The 14,482-nt window shown below is 42.6% G+C and overlaps 1 protein-coding gene across 1 annotated transcript in view; it reads left to right on the top strand.

Moving 5' to 3' along the window:
- Positions 1-14,482, top strand: part of PREP (prolyl endopeptidase) — a 115,743-nt gene that overhangs the window by 66,637 nt on the left and 34,624 nt on the right. Inside the window, exon 10 of the mRNA XM_077780038.1 lies at positions 4,570-4,673. Coding sequence (XP_077636164.1) covers positions 4,570-4,673 — 104 coding nt within the window. The remainder of the gene's footprint in view (positions 1-4,569; positions 4,674-14,482) is intronic.

Genomic DNA, 14,482 nt, shown 5'->3' with positions numbered 1-14,482 from the left:
GGGGAGGAAAAGTGCCCACAGCCCTGCAGAAACCAGGACCAGTGCCAGGAGTCACGCTGACAGGTCAGGAACCCCGTGTTCGGGAGTCTTGCATCACGTCTCTCCTGCCCTGGGGCCTGAGGGTACAGTGGCAGCCAGTGGACAGGAACCAAGAAAAAAAACATCCATTTCCTCCAGATTGCCATTCTGCGGATTCTGCAGTTTATTTCCCCAATTTGCACTGGTTCCAGAAATTTTACTTTGAAAATCTCATAGCTTAAACAGTTTAAATGGATAAAGGGCAAAGAGGAGAATAAGGTAGGGGTGACTCACCCTTTCTTAATAAAAGCCAGCCCCCAAAGACCTGTACGCCTCCTCAGTGACTCCATGTGACCATTTATTTCAGGAGCAAGCTCATCATTACCTGGGGAAGAGAGGGCTCAGTGTCCTAGACTAAAAAGATGGGTTCTGGGCCAAGGAATGAAACACTAGCTGCAACTATGTGAAGGTTGAAAAGTTCTATACTGCAGGCCAGTTTCTCAACAGGCTTTAATTTATTATTGTAATGCCTTATTCTTATTCTTGCCCTTTATCTTTTCTTACTCATTTTACCTCCATCTTTCTGTCTTCTCCCCTTAATGCCATTTGATATCCAAAATCAGAGAACGGGGCTTCCAGACTTCCACCTTCTGGTCCAAAGTAAAAACGGCCACCAGATCAGTAAACTGGATCTCACGAAAGCAAGAACTGTCAGTATGTGTATATATGTATGTCCACGCACATACACACCAGCTCAGAGGCTGCCTTTCCCTGAAGATTAGCTGTCTACTCCTGTGGTAAACAACAGAGTTACTGAATTATAAGTAAAGCCGTAGGGCCAAAATTAACTGCAACTCCAGCAGTTTAGGACATGAGGTGCATCTGGCCAGTACACACCAGCTGACTTTGTTTCTCATGGAGGCTCATGGTGAAGGCTATGTGTCTTGAGCCCAAGCTACTTAGGACTTTTGTACCTTGAGTCAAACTTGGGGAGAAAACCAAGGATTCAGGGCAATTTGGAACACAATGCGCTTACTCCCTGTGGCTCAAACCACTTAGTGGTTATGCTGATTAATTCTGTGTTCACGGAGCCTCAGAGGGTTGTCTAAGGTTAGCTCCAGACAGACTTGCATGTTGTAATAATCCAGTACAGCAAGTCCTAGGTGTATGGTGGTGGGAAATAGAGATGAGCAAGGAGGCCTTGGGAAAGGCAAAAAAAGAAAAAAAAAATTTAAGATTTTACTTTTTTAGAGCAGTTTTAGGTACACAGTACACAGCAAAACTGAGGGGAAGGTACAGAGATTTCCTGTATTCTTCTTGCCCCCACACACACACAGACTCCCCCCCCCCCCACTTATCAGCATCTCCTACCGCAGTAGTACAATTGTTACAATTGATGAACTTACACTTATACATCATAATCACCCAAAGTCCCTAGTTTACATTATGGTTGACCCTTGGTGGTGGTGTACATTCTGTGGGTTTGGACAAATGCATCATGACATGTATCCATCATACTAGTATCCTATAGGATATTTTCACTGCCCTAAAAATCCTCNCCGGCCCCGGCAACCACTGTCTCCACAGTTTTGTCTTTTCCAGACTGTCATATGGTTGGAATCATACAGTATGCAGACTTTCCAGACTGGCTTCTTTCACTTAGTACTCCGCATTTAAGATTCCTCCGTGTCTTTTCATGGGCTTGATCACTTATTTCTTTAGCCCTGAATAATATTCCATTGTCTTGATGTACCAAGGTGTATTTACACATTCATCTTCTGAAGGACATCTTGGTACCTACCAAGTTTGAGCAGTTACGAATAAAGCTGCTATAAACATCCGTGTGCAGATTTTTGTGTGGACATAACTTCTCAGCTCCTCTGTGTAAATACCAAGGAGTGCAGACATTTTCAAGACTTGTTTTAGTTTGCATTTGTGTTTTTTTTCTTTTAATAACATTAAAACCCACCCTACATGGGTGGGTCAATGTGGGTCATCTTTTCCAAAGTTCTTTTGCCTTCTCTGTACACAGCAGTGTTTCAGGTCCTCGGATTTTTCTTTCACAGTTTTTCCCAGAGTTGTCCCTTCCTTTTAACTCCTACTCCCATTTCTTTTACCTCTTTACATTTATTATGCATTATTGGTGATACATGAGCTGATCATCCCTGCCTCCTTCCTGTTACTAGAATGGCTTTGCTAAACCACTGCTTTCATCAGGACACCCATCTCCTCAAGTCCAGACACCTCCTCTGGCCTCAGGGCCTTCTGTAACCCAAGTCTCTCTTTCACCCTGATATGTGGACATTTATGTCTTAGAGATCATCTAACCAGCCCTCTCCACTTTATGATTCCAAGATGTTTTCTCCAAACCCCACCTTCCTTGAGTTTGCCAAGTCAAATCAGACAGGACGCAAAACATCATTAGATTATAGGGATTCACGTTATGTGTATGTGCCTTGGGCTAACCTGGGCTAACCCAGATGGATCTGTGAAAAGAAGGTATTGATCAAATGTATTAATCACTGGTATCTTCAGGGTTAACCCAGCCTCCTTCCAGGTGCCACTTTGGCACAGGACAGAAGGATAGAACTCAGGTACTTGGCACTCTTCCTCTGCACAGTAGCCAGCCCCTTTTGCATACTTATTTCATTCTCCTGTTAGAGGACTTGATGCCATAGTTTTTCCAGGTAAACAGACATTTATTTTTTTATATTATTGATTTTTTTTTAATGCTTATTTTTGAGAGAGAGAGTGAGTGCACGTGAGTGGGGGGATGGGCAGACAGAGCGAGACAGAGGGTCTGAAGTGGGCTCTGCAATGACAGCAGAGAGTCCGGTGAGGGGCTTGACCTCATGAACTGTGAAGTCAGGACCTGAGCCAAGGTCAGACTGACTGAGCTACCCAGGGAATCTTCAGATAAACCAGCAGTTAGAGTACATTTCCTATTTATTGCCTTTCACAAAGGAATTTGCATTCTAATACTTTGGTGACTTTTCTAAGGTCATTGGCCCAGCAACTGTCAGAGGTAGGAATCCTGGCTGCCAGGTCCTTTGTCATTCACTGTAGAACAGGTTGCAGTGATACCTGAGTGAGTCAGGTGCTCAAATAGCACATGCTAGGTCTTTTTTGTTAGTTGTTTGGTTGTTGAGGTTTTTTTTTTTTCCCAAGGATTCTGATTTTTTTGTGTTTTGAAGAAGGGAGGCAAGTACTGATCAATAAGCTATTCAAAAATTAACATATATCTGAAAATAGCCCTGCCTTCAAGATTACATTCCTCTAGGCAAGGCCAGTATTCAGTATATCTGGAACATTAGAATGTATGCCCAAAGTGCAGATTGGAAGTACTTTCTGTATCAAGATGTTTTTAATAAATACCCAAGTATAACTTAAACTAGGAAAGCCAATACTTTGGTCATGTTACATATCTTCTGTCAATATTAATCATATGTCCTATTAATACCTTAATTTGTCTGTAAGCGTGAGAATTGCAATGACATTCATAGGGATCAGCAGCTGTGCTATTAATGAGTGTAAACATATTATTCTTTGCCACTGGGGGTTTCTCATCTGTTAATGAAATACATGCACAGAGGAGTTGAGAAGAAAGAAAGCCACCATTTTAATACCTGATCAGTCATTTAGAATGTGCCCTATGGGGGTACCATTTAGTTTCAAGTTTTCCAGCAAGTTTTGGGATCACTAAATTGATTTTTCATCTATTTGACAGTGTATGTTTAAAGTATAGTGTGGGAGGGCTGTTTCCACACCAGCCACTCTGGATGACTAATTCTGTTTCACAAACCACTGCAGTGTCATAGTTTTCAAGTAGTAACAACTCGTCTTACTGTTTCTTTGATTTAGTTCTTAAGTGTTAGAATGTAATAGCATTAAATTCAGGAAATGGAATTTTAGTTAACTGTTTAAATAAGCTGGCATTCTTGGTGTATATTCATTAATTTGTGTTGTGCACAATTGCTGGGATAATAAAAATTTAAAAAGCGGTTCTAAAATGGTACCTGATCATCTCTGGTCCCTGATTGCTGTCCACATGGGTGTCCAGTAACTGGAGCCCCAGAGTTCCCATCAAGAGACCCCTGGCTGGCTGTTGACTTGGGGTCAGTCATTTGAGTTTTCCATCTTACTCACCTCTCAGGTGAAGTGGCCCTACATGAAGTTTCCAGTCTTCTTTGACCTGCACTCCTAAGTGACCCAGCATAGGGAAGACCTGTTCCATTTCCAGTGTTAACGTTTTTACCTCTTCTCATACTCAAGGAATGCTTGGAATCTTCTTAGATGTATACAACAGATATAAAAGGTTGTAAAAAGGAAGGCCATGTGTGGTGGCAGTGATGAAAAATGAACACTCCATGCACCAGACTGTTCTAATAAGCACTCTTGGTGTAGTGACCCTTACATGGCAGCAGAGAATACCTAGGTCTCCAACTAATGCTCCTCTCTTGTGATTCATGGCATCCACTTGTGCTGTGTGACCCTTGCCCCCTTGCAGCCAGTGAGTTTGTGGACTAAACCAGGACTTCCGCTTCCTTCTAGGTATCATTTATCACTGTGACCTCACCAAAGAGGAGCTGGAGCCACGAGTCTTCCGAGAGGTTACCGTGAAAGGGATTGATGCTTCTGATTACCAGACAGTCCAGGTATGGAGCATGTGATCCTGGTAACATGAGAGTTAGAAAATCTGACTGTCAGGCCCGACCATTAACACCCTAATTCGTCAGGAGCCATAGAGGTAATCCATAGTAATACAGTCAACAGGTCTTCTTGGCGCTCCTGCTCTCTCTGGGGGTGGAGCCAGCATGGTCCCTGCCCTCCTAGAGCTCTTGGGCTCTCCTCCCGTGGCTGTGCTCTCGACAGGAAACCAGAGTCCCCTGGGTGGGGGGTCTACTGTGGTAGCATCACGGCAATACCATTTATCTGCTTGCTTGAGAGTGGGTTACAGTGTAGCTCAGGTCTTGTGGTGTCACCAGTAACAGCACAGAATTACTGCACATAAAGTATTTATCCCAGTGCTACGCGTCAGTCTTTGCCGTCTGACGTTCATGTGTATTTCCACCTGGCACAGAGTAGACACTCCATAAAACATTAGAGTGAATGAGTTAACTGATTATTCAGGTTCTGGCCACCCATCCTTTCAGGTTAAGAATTTCCTTTTTTGTTTTTTCAGCTCCCCAAAGGCATTGAGTCTTCCAGAAGCTGAGTGGTTTATTGATGACATAGAATGTCTCTGTGCCTTTGAAGTGAGAGATCATCTGTCAGGTGTTTATCAGGACTCACCCACCTGGGGAGCTGGACCACACAGACCACAGATTAGGAAGCAGAACAGTGTTTGTTATGGAAGTTTAGAACAAAGAACTGAACGCTCCCCCAAGAATGTTTCTGTGAAACTAGGGCATTATTTTAGCTCGTTGAGTTATCCTTCAGCTGTCTAGAAATGGTCTAGATGACGGGCTAGAGCTAGATCTTAAATAATATAAAGCATTGTTTACAAAAACCCATGGTGAGCTGGCCCTGGCCCAGGGCTGCAGTTTGTTGGTCCTCGTTCTATACCTGGAGTTGGCACACTGGCCTCTGGTTTTATGGGAGAACAGCCATGCCCGTTTGTTTACGTATTGTCTGTGGCTGGTTTGGTGCATTAACAGCGGGGATGCAGTGGGGACTGCATAGCCCACGAAATCTAAAATACTTAGCATTCGTCCCTCTGAGAAAAAGTTTGCTGATCCCTGGCCTATGGTAAAAAGCACTTATGAAATCAGAATGTTCCCAGTAGATGCGCAGGTCCTTTGTCATGAAACTCTATCAGGCCTGAAATGTGCATATACTCGTTGGGTGACATTGGGTAAGTCACTTAACCTTTTCTGCCACAGTTTTTTTTTAGCTATAAAATAGGGATGATATCTATTGTAAAGGATTCCTACAGGATTATTTGAAATGATGTATATTAAGTGTCTGGCACATAGAATATAAATCGATTTTTTCAATCAATATTAGAAATAAATATAACAGACTATTAGTCTTCTGTATCTATTTTGGCTTACTGCTTCTTTCGTTTTCAAGGTGAGCTGTTGCCTGGGGAGATATCCAGTGGGAGCCAGTAGCCCGTCTGGTGCTTCCATGGTTCGCTAATTCACCCTAGTCCTGTATTAGACTTTAAAAATCATTTTTAAGCTGTCGTTCTTTGCTGTAATACCTTTTCGCTGTGTCTGGAATATTTGCCCCTATCAGATGTAACATTCGGCCTCCCCAGGGCCTGTGTCTAGTCTTCGCTTCAGCATCCCCGGAGCCAGGGTGTGCACACGCGCCAATGCACACCATTGCCTCTCCCGTCAGTAATGCCAGAGATGCCCGAGCGGTACCCAGTGACCATCCCTCTTCTGCCCCCAGAGGTGCAGCCGTGGCTGCCTAGAATGGGGCAGTCACCCAAGATAGCCCCCTGTCTTCTCATTGCTGCAATGCGGCCCTGCAGCTCTCTATCAAAAAAAAAGACACATTATCCCCCTCTCTTTTCTGGCTTCCCACAAATAATTAGTGCTCAAGTATGTGATTGTCTTTGGAGTGTGGGTGAGGGCAGTAGCTGCCAGGGAGGCGGCATCTTGCAGAGAAGTAGCTCTTCTCACAGTGAGGATGGTTGGGGTTGTGTCTCCCATCAAGTAGCTGTTCTTTTCCTTGCCGGTGATAGTAATGTTCTCTGTAGGTGATACACAAAGAAGCTGGTTACCACCTCTTATGTATCATTTTCATTTATAAGTGAAAAGGCAAAACTTCACAATTGAGCAAATGCTTGGTGGAGTAGAAGTCTCTCAGCCACGTACATAGCCTGACATTCCCACATTTGACTGGGGGAGAGATGTGCTTGGGTGATGCCAGTTGCCTATATCACTGGAAAACTGAACTCCTCTGTGTCTGGCTCTCGACCTCACAAAGAAAACTTCTGTGATGTTGAGCTACTCAAAACCAACCTTTTGTTTCTACTGTGCAGTACAGGAAGGAAAAGAAGATGGTAAATATTAAAAAGATAGTAACTGGATGGGGCGCCTGGGTAGCTCAGTCAGTTAATAACGCATCCATCTCTTGGTTTCAGCTCAGGTCATGACCTCACAATTTATGAGTTCGAGCCCCGAATTGGGCTCTGCTGACAGCTCAGAGCCCACATGAGATCTTTCTCTCTCTCTGCTTGTGCGTGAACTTTCTCTCTTTCTCAAAATAAATAGACTTGAAAAGCAAAAAAAGGATAGTAACTGGACAGAACACATTACATTACAGACCTTGATGCACGATTCTTTATTTCCATATTTTAGAGAGTGGAGATACGCCTGTGAGCAGAGTATATGTATAATGCCAATAGGAGATTTTGTATCTATTGATTATACACATCAGAGATACTGCATTGAGTTATCAAAATAGAATTCTTTCGTTTACAGCTGCCTTTGAAATGCCCTTTGATGTCACAAAATTGTAGACTCCTATGACTTAAAATCCATTGTGCAGTGGTTTAGATGCAAGTGCATCAGCAGAGCTGTGACATGAAATGGGAGCATGACAGATGTTCTTACACTGTGATTAGGCTCTCAGTGGTGTTGCCAACAATGACCTACCGTTGTAAAAGCAGGCCCTAGAGAGGGATTTGCGCATGAATGAAAAACATCCTGATGGTGTGTAATAGAAACCACAGCATTTTGTGGGGAGAAGGATCATTTTGTTTTTTGCCACTTCAGGGTAATGTCACTTTTGATTCCTCTTGAGCCTAGTGTTTATATTTATTCCATACGTGATTTAAAAAGAAGATCCCCTGGGCTGTTTGTCGTTCCTTCTTATATTCTTTGAGGCATGTTATGGTTTGGAGGATGTACTGGAGCACAGATTATGCTGCATGGTTGGTCCACGCAATTAATGGTGGCCATGACTCTGCACATGTGCCCGGTGGTGTAGCTGATGAGATAGACCAAGCCTTGGAGAGAGAGAAGGGTCAAAGACACACATAGCTAAATAAGCCACAGAGGATGACTCGTGTGTGTTATACATTCGCTCACGACCCATCTTGACTTTGGACGGGGGGGCGGGTAGAGGGGTGCAGGGCATATGGCGTGGTGTTTTGCTACCAGACATAGAACAAAGCTGCTGTCTGTTACAGCCTTGATCCATTCCTGACTACAGCTGTAAGTAGAAAATTGACCTGTACCAGAAATATACTTTTGAAAATCAGATCCTGGATAAACTGTTTCTTTTCCAGTCCGGGGTATGTGTAAAAATTTAGTTTTAGGTAGATTTATCAAATCTGCAATTGACTAATCTTGTCTTTTTCTTTTCTTTTTTTTAATTGTGAATACTATGTCCACATAATATTGATTAGAACTTCTGTGCCCATATCTTTTAAAAGAAGCTGAAATACTGAACATTAGAAATTACATTTATAAGAAGTCCCTGAGTGGCTCAGTCGGTTAAGCATCCGACTTTGGCTCAGGTGATGATCTTGAGGTTTGTGAGTTTGAGCCCTGTGTCAGTCTCTGTGTGACAGCTCAGAGCCTGGAGCCTGCTTCAGATTCTTTGTTGCCTTCTGTCTCTGCCCCCTACCTGCTCACACTCTCTTGCTCTCTCAAAAATAAAAATAAAAACATTTAAAAAAAGAAATTACATTTATAAAATAAGTTTGGTGATCAGTGATTTGTGTGAAAAATCCGTCTACATTTATAATCAGCCATGTGTTTCATTTTAAACAAAAGTGAGGTAATAGGGAGGTGGTAGTTAAATTGAGTCTGTCGGCAAGTATGACATGACCTTCAATGCTGGTGGTACTGTTTGAATACAGAGGATTTCTAGACACAAGGCACTGTCCGTGGGAAATGTATAGACTGTAACTCAACAGAGAGTTGAAACACACAGATCTGAAAGGTCAGACACCTTCTCTCAGTGAGCAAGGGGAAGGTGCAGCCTTCAGTCAGAGCTGCAGTGTTAACCACCACCCTGGCTGGGGTGTAGGAGGAGGCCTTCATGGGAGGAGTGGAAATTGGGCAGGGCTTTAAGGGCTGGGTGCTTCATGATTCCCAGTTCCCTAGGACACTGCTGACTGCTCTTACCACCACCCTCATTCAGAGACTGCCTCTGCCTTTTTGTCGCAGGTTACTTTCACAATTTTACAGCAAATTAAAGAAGGACACCGTGCCCTCAGTATCCTGTGCAGTGAGGTTGCCTCCTGTCACTTGTGGATGGAATGGTGTTTGCACTATGGTTGAACATGGCATGATGCATAGTGTAGCAAGATGCACTTCTGGTTTCTCAGTATCTCATTTTTGCCCAGCCAGCTGAGAGATTGGCCTTTTTCCTCCCCAAATAAAAGACAAAATTTATAGACCTGAAAAAGAACAGTGAACTGAGTGTACTGTGAATAAACTCCATTATCAACAGTTTCTGCATTTCATAAAAGACACAAATTTTGAAGAAAGGTCTAATTTTATGGTGAAAGCAAACAACATAGTAGGAAAATAGTAAGAATTCTAAGTATTTAATGGATTGGATTATCTTACTTCCTGTTTTCTGATGCTTAGTAGGGACTTTTCTGAGGTTTACCTGCAGGAATGCATTTGAAACATCAGGAACATCCCAAAGGTGGTTTGCTTTGTAACTGAGAAGAAATGTTAAAATTAAATAATTCTTTGGGTTTACCAAGATGCCATGGGGTAGAAGGACTGGGAATTGTTTTCTTCCGTGTAGAGTTTTCCAACCTTGGTGATCTCTGATTTGTGGTTGCTAATACAGGCTTTGCCATTCAGAGAACCTGTTCTCAGAACATGAATTAGTCTTTGAACGTTTGTTAGGTCCCATGCTAAGCACATGGCGCATCGCAGTTTTTGACTATTGACTCATCCACATCCTCACTGAGCTGACCGCTGAACTGGTGGTGATGTTTTTCTCTCGTGCTGTGTTCTCCCAGTTAGGTATCGATTTGAAATCTTCGGAGATGTCCATGAAGAGTGAGTGTGGGAGCATTTTCATAAAGAACTTTTTGAGGGGTCACTGTGCTTGCATGTGATTAGGAAACTGCTTTAAGTCGAACCACTTGTTGGTGATGATTTAGTACCTGCGCATCGAGGTTATTTGTGACCTTAGACTTCACAGTGGCACATTCTTGCATGACCAGATCCCCACCCTTTAGATCTCTGTGATGCAGGCACTCTAGATGGAGGGCATATATTCACATTCAGAGGGTATGCATGTGTGTCTCTTTCCCCTCTTCATATCAGCTGTGTTAAAGTAATTTGTAATGGGTGATAAAGAGTTTGTTTCCTTGTTAGCTTACAATACAGAAATAAGTTACGGGGCCCAAGTTAGTAGCCCTGCAGTCTATATGCCGTAAATAAAGTCCCTTCCATGTGTTTTAAAAGGACATTACTCTGTAGCAGCCCACAAATATATAACCCTCTCTCAGTAGAAGCCACAGGGTGGCTTTGAGAATTGAGCAGCCAGTCCCTGTAAGGAGAAGCCTGGGGAGGTTTCTTGAGCCTTCAAGGGGGGCTTCACTAGGGCAACATGGGTGAAAGCAAGGCCTGTGCTAACGTTGCTCAGAGCTTCTCTGAACTTTGCTCTGAGGAAACGGGGTTTGCATTGAGGTGGGGACCAGGAAAATAGCTGCACCCATCCTGGTGACTTAGGCATGGGCAGCCAGGTAAAGGAAGCCCTCCCTGTTGCTTGGCTCTCCTCGGGGACATGGTGGTGACTCAGCATCAGGGGGGTGGCTCTGTTTATTTTGCTGAAATATTAATGAGTTAAACGGGTGTTGATTTAATTTGAATGGCTCAGATTCGCTTCTGGAAGGCCATCTAGGTTTTTTGTTCTTTAATGATATTGTATTAGAGGCCCTAAATGTCAGGGATCAGGCCATGCGTAAACTCAGTCCATAGGCAATGACTATATTCATTGGAGATTTGTTCATCCTTAGTACATACACAATTTGTAATATTTCAGATATCTACAGATAATACTGAGTTTGCTATTAAATGTAATAAAGCCACTTAAGTAGATCCAGATTTTGTTTACATTCTTCTAAGAGTCATGGCTTTTGAGATCCACAAAAAGTTGCAGGTTACTGAGCTTTGCTCCTGTGCAGGTGGGTAGTTTTCAGGCTACTGCTAGCAATTAGCTTGGGGAAAGAATGTCATATTTCATTATCCTCTAGAAAACAAAGTTGTGAGTAACTTCCTTCCTATTAGCACTAAATCAGTAGCATGGTATCATCTATGAATAACAGCATATGTGCTAATGGCACTTATCTTTTGTCATTTAATAATTGTTTTTAAAAATGAATCTGAATCTAAAGGTATATTATTCAGATTAGATTCAGCTGTGAGCAGCAGGAGACATCAAAATAACCATGGCTTACAGAAGAGAGATGTGTGTTTCCCTCTCACATAAAAGAAGTACAAGAGGAATCAGTCCAGGGCTGTCATGATATCTAAGGTGTGAGGAATCCAAGCTCCTTCTCTCTCGCTGCTTCGTCACATGTGGCTTCTGTTCCCAGCATCACTTAATGGTCCTCGAATGCTGCTGGCCATCCAGTCATACCAATGTCTGCTTTCCAGCCAACAGGAAAGCAGCAGTAGGGAAGGAGAAGAGGGAGGGAACATACATCCCCGCTGTCTTATAAACATGTGTGCTAATAGTGATATGTATTATGGCTGCTTTTGTCTTGTTGATGAAAAAGTACTCATGTGGCCACGTGTAGTACAAGGGGGTTTAGAGATGTTTTAGTCTGCAGCTAAAAAGTAGGGCCTTTTTATTGAAGAAACAGGAGAATAGATATAAAATTGAGGGACAAGTAGCAGTCTGTGACACAAGACAAAACAGGCCCTCAGCAAATATTTTTGGTGTGGACCCTGAGACCAAGGAACCTAAATGCCACGTGCTGGCCAGGTACCTAAACCTCAGGTTCAAGATTAGAAAAACAAAGACTGAAAAGGGTGAATATTAAGATGTAATTATGGATGGCAGAAATCACACTCTATCAAGAGAGAAGTGCCCTTTAAAGATGCTCTTCTCCCATGAAGAAAGACCTTTAATATTGCTTCCAGAACATGAGTAATATGTACTTCTTGAACTCTGGTCTTGACTTCAGCAGAAGTGTAATGCAAGGGGAGATGGGACCCCTGAGAATTAGAATCAAGATGAAGTGTCACAGGGTTATCTCTGTGGCAGGATGAGGAAACCAGGTAAGCTGGAGGCCAGATGACTCTCCAGATATTCGACTCCATGCTAGAGTCATCTTCTTGACTGGGAAAACCAGATCCCAACCACCTTCCTGCGCTATTTCCTGTAAAGGATGTGGGCACAAGCCATCCTTGTAAGACCGGCTCAGTAGGACCTTTACCTCACAGATCAACCTTTGGAGAGGGGGTCAGGTCTCTAATTTCATAGCTGCCTCTTTGCTTTTTCTAGGTGGTCTGTTCTTTCACTAATGTGTTTTGGGCTGTGGACAAAGTTGTATGCTTTCCAATTGCATTTACATTAGGGTTCATGTAGTTGAGGCTGCTCATTTTACAGATGAGGAAATTAAAAGTCAATATGTTTGAACAAAAAAGTAACACCATAAATAATGGACAGAGCCGAGACTAGAATGCAGAACTCCACAGCTGTGCTACTCTTCACATTTTGTTATCAGATAAATTATTTGCACTCTCTGTAGCTCAATTGTTTTTTTTTCACTTCTAAAATAAATTAAACTAAAAGGTTTCTAAATTCCTACACCCCCTTACCTCTAAAAGTATGTTTCTGTATCATATAAATACCCAGTGACTACTTTGCAGACTCTTGTGGAACGGGTTAAACAATAAAAATGCTCTCCATGTAAAAGGGGAGACACTAGGGCCCATAAATATGTTTAAGATTACCTATAAATATTATGATTTATTTTAGTGTTCATTTCTAGTCTCCCGTTGCATGTTAATGGACATTTTAATTTCCTTATCTATTTATTTGTATTTTATACACACACACACACACATACATATACATATATACATTGTATTTTAATCTGAGGAGTTTTATGTAAGTCTTAAATGTTGGTCACCACGCTGCAGCTTGAAACTCCATTTAAAGTATGTTCTAAAGTGAAATAAAACTTGAAGTGTTTATGGTTTTGTTTTTGTCTTCTTATCTGTGCTGGACTTCCCCCAGGATCTTACTCAAGGTTGGCATCAGGTTGCTTCTAACTCAGATTCAGAAGAAGATCCTCAGATTTACTTTGACCACGCTAGCCCAGGACCTTTGTTTCTTGTTCAGTGAACCCAGAAAGACACTTCTATGCCCAAAATTGATGACCTTCTCAATTGTTTTTTTTTTTTTTTTCCTAGACAAGTACATCTATTCCAGTGTCTGTCCATTATTTCTGCCTACTTAATTGGTGAAGCTAGATTAAAAATTAATACAGGATTAAGTGGATGTCTAGAAACTGGAACCTGAAAATTGCTTTGATTTTCTTTGCATTGAGAAGACTCCACAGGAGAGACTTGGAGTAATCTTTCCCCTGCTTTTCTGTGACAGTATCACTCCTAAACCCCAGGGGTATGTCTTTATGTAGGCTGCCACTTAGACAAGTGTTCTTTGGCTTCCTGCTGTGCTCTGTTAGGCATATGGGGAGAAGAGAACATAGGAGCTTAGGGTGGTCTCTCCACCCGCTACACAGTTCTTCCCTCCCCTCCCCTTTGCCTGCATCACACTGATGGCTGATGGCTGATAACGTGAGTAAAAATAAACCTAGCGCTACAGATATTCTCTGATCTCCCTGGAGGAGAAACCATTATGGCTCAACTTCATTGGTTCATAAAGAAGGAGGACATCTTCCATTTCCCCAAGTATAACCTTTGATTAGGGTCAAGTATACCTCGACCTGGGTTTAGAGAAGTAGACTTGATCATTCCCTGCTCACTCCAGGGCTGACTGAATGTAAGTGGTAGATTAAAAAAGTTATAATAGTGATAAACGTGATGGCAGAATATTGCCAGTTGGAAGGCATTGTGAGGGTACCAAACAGAGACACCTGTGTGTGTCACTATCTGTGTCAAGTACCCAACTCTTGAAGCCCTCCTTCATCCATCCCTTTTAAGGTGCTGCCTCACCAAGTCACCATCCCAAATACTCAGCACCATCAAGGCTCAACTTCAAAACAAGTCCTTGACCACCATATTACAGACTTCCTCTGCTTGGCTCTCCTTCCTCTGTGCTCCATTGTGGCACTGCTCATTTTCTTTACTCCATTTTCTGAAATTCTACACATTTTGAATACTCAGCTAAGTCCCAACTTCTGTGGAAGCTTCTCTTCTTGTTCCTGCCTTTGGAAGCTCAGTCTAAAGCAAAAGACAGGGAGAGGGGATATTCAGGTGTTACTTGGAAATGGAGCACGGCTGTGTGCACACACTCTTCCAGGCTGCATGGCCGTGTTCTCAGCGCATCATCTCATTTC

Source organism: Crocuta crocuta, unplaced genomic scaffold (assembly GCF_008692635.1).
Source record: "Crocuta crocuta isolate KB4526 unplaced genomic scaffold, BGI_CrCroc_1.0 scaffold147, whole genome shotgun sequence".
NCBI lineage: Eukaryota > Metazoa > Chordata > Mammalia > Carnivora > Hyaenidae > Crocuta > Crocuta crocuta.
Note: the sequence above shows the minus strand (reverse complement) of the source record. Positions and strands in the feature narration are given on the sequence as shown.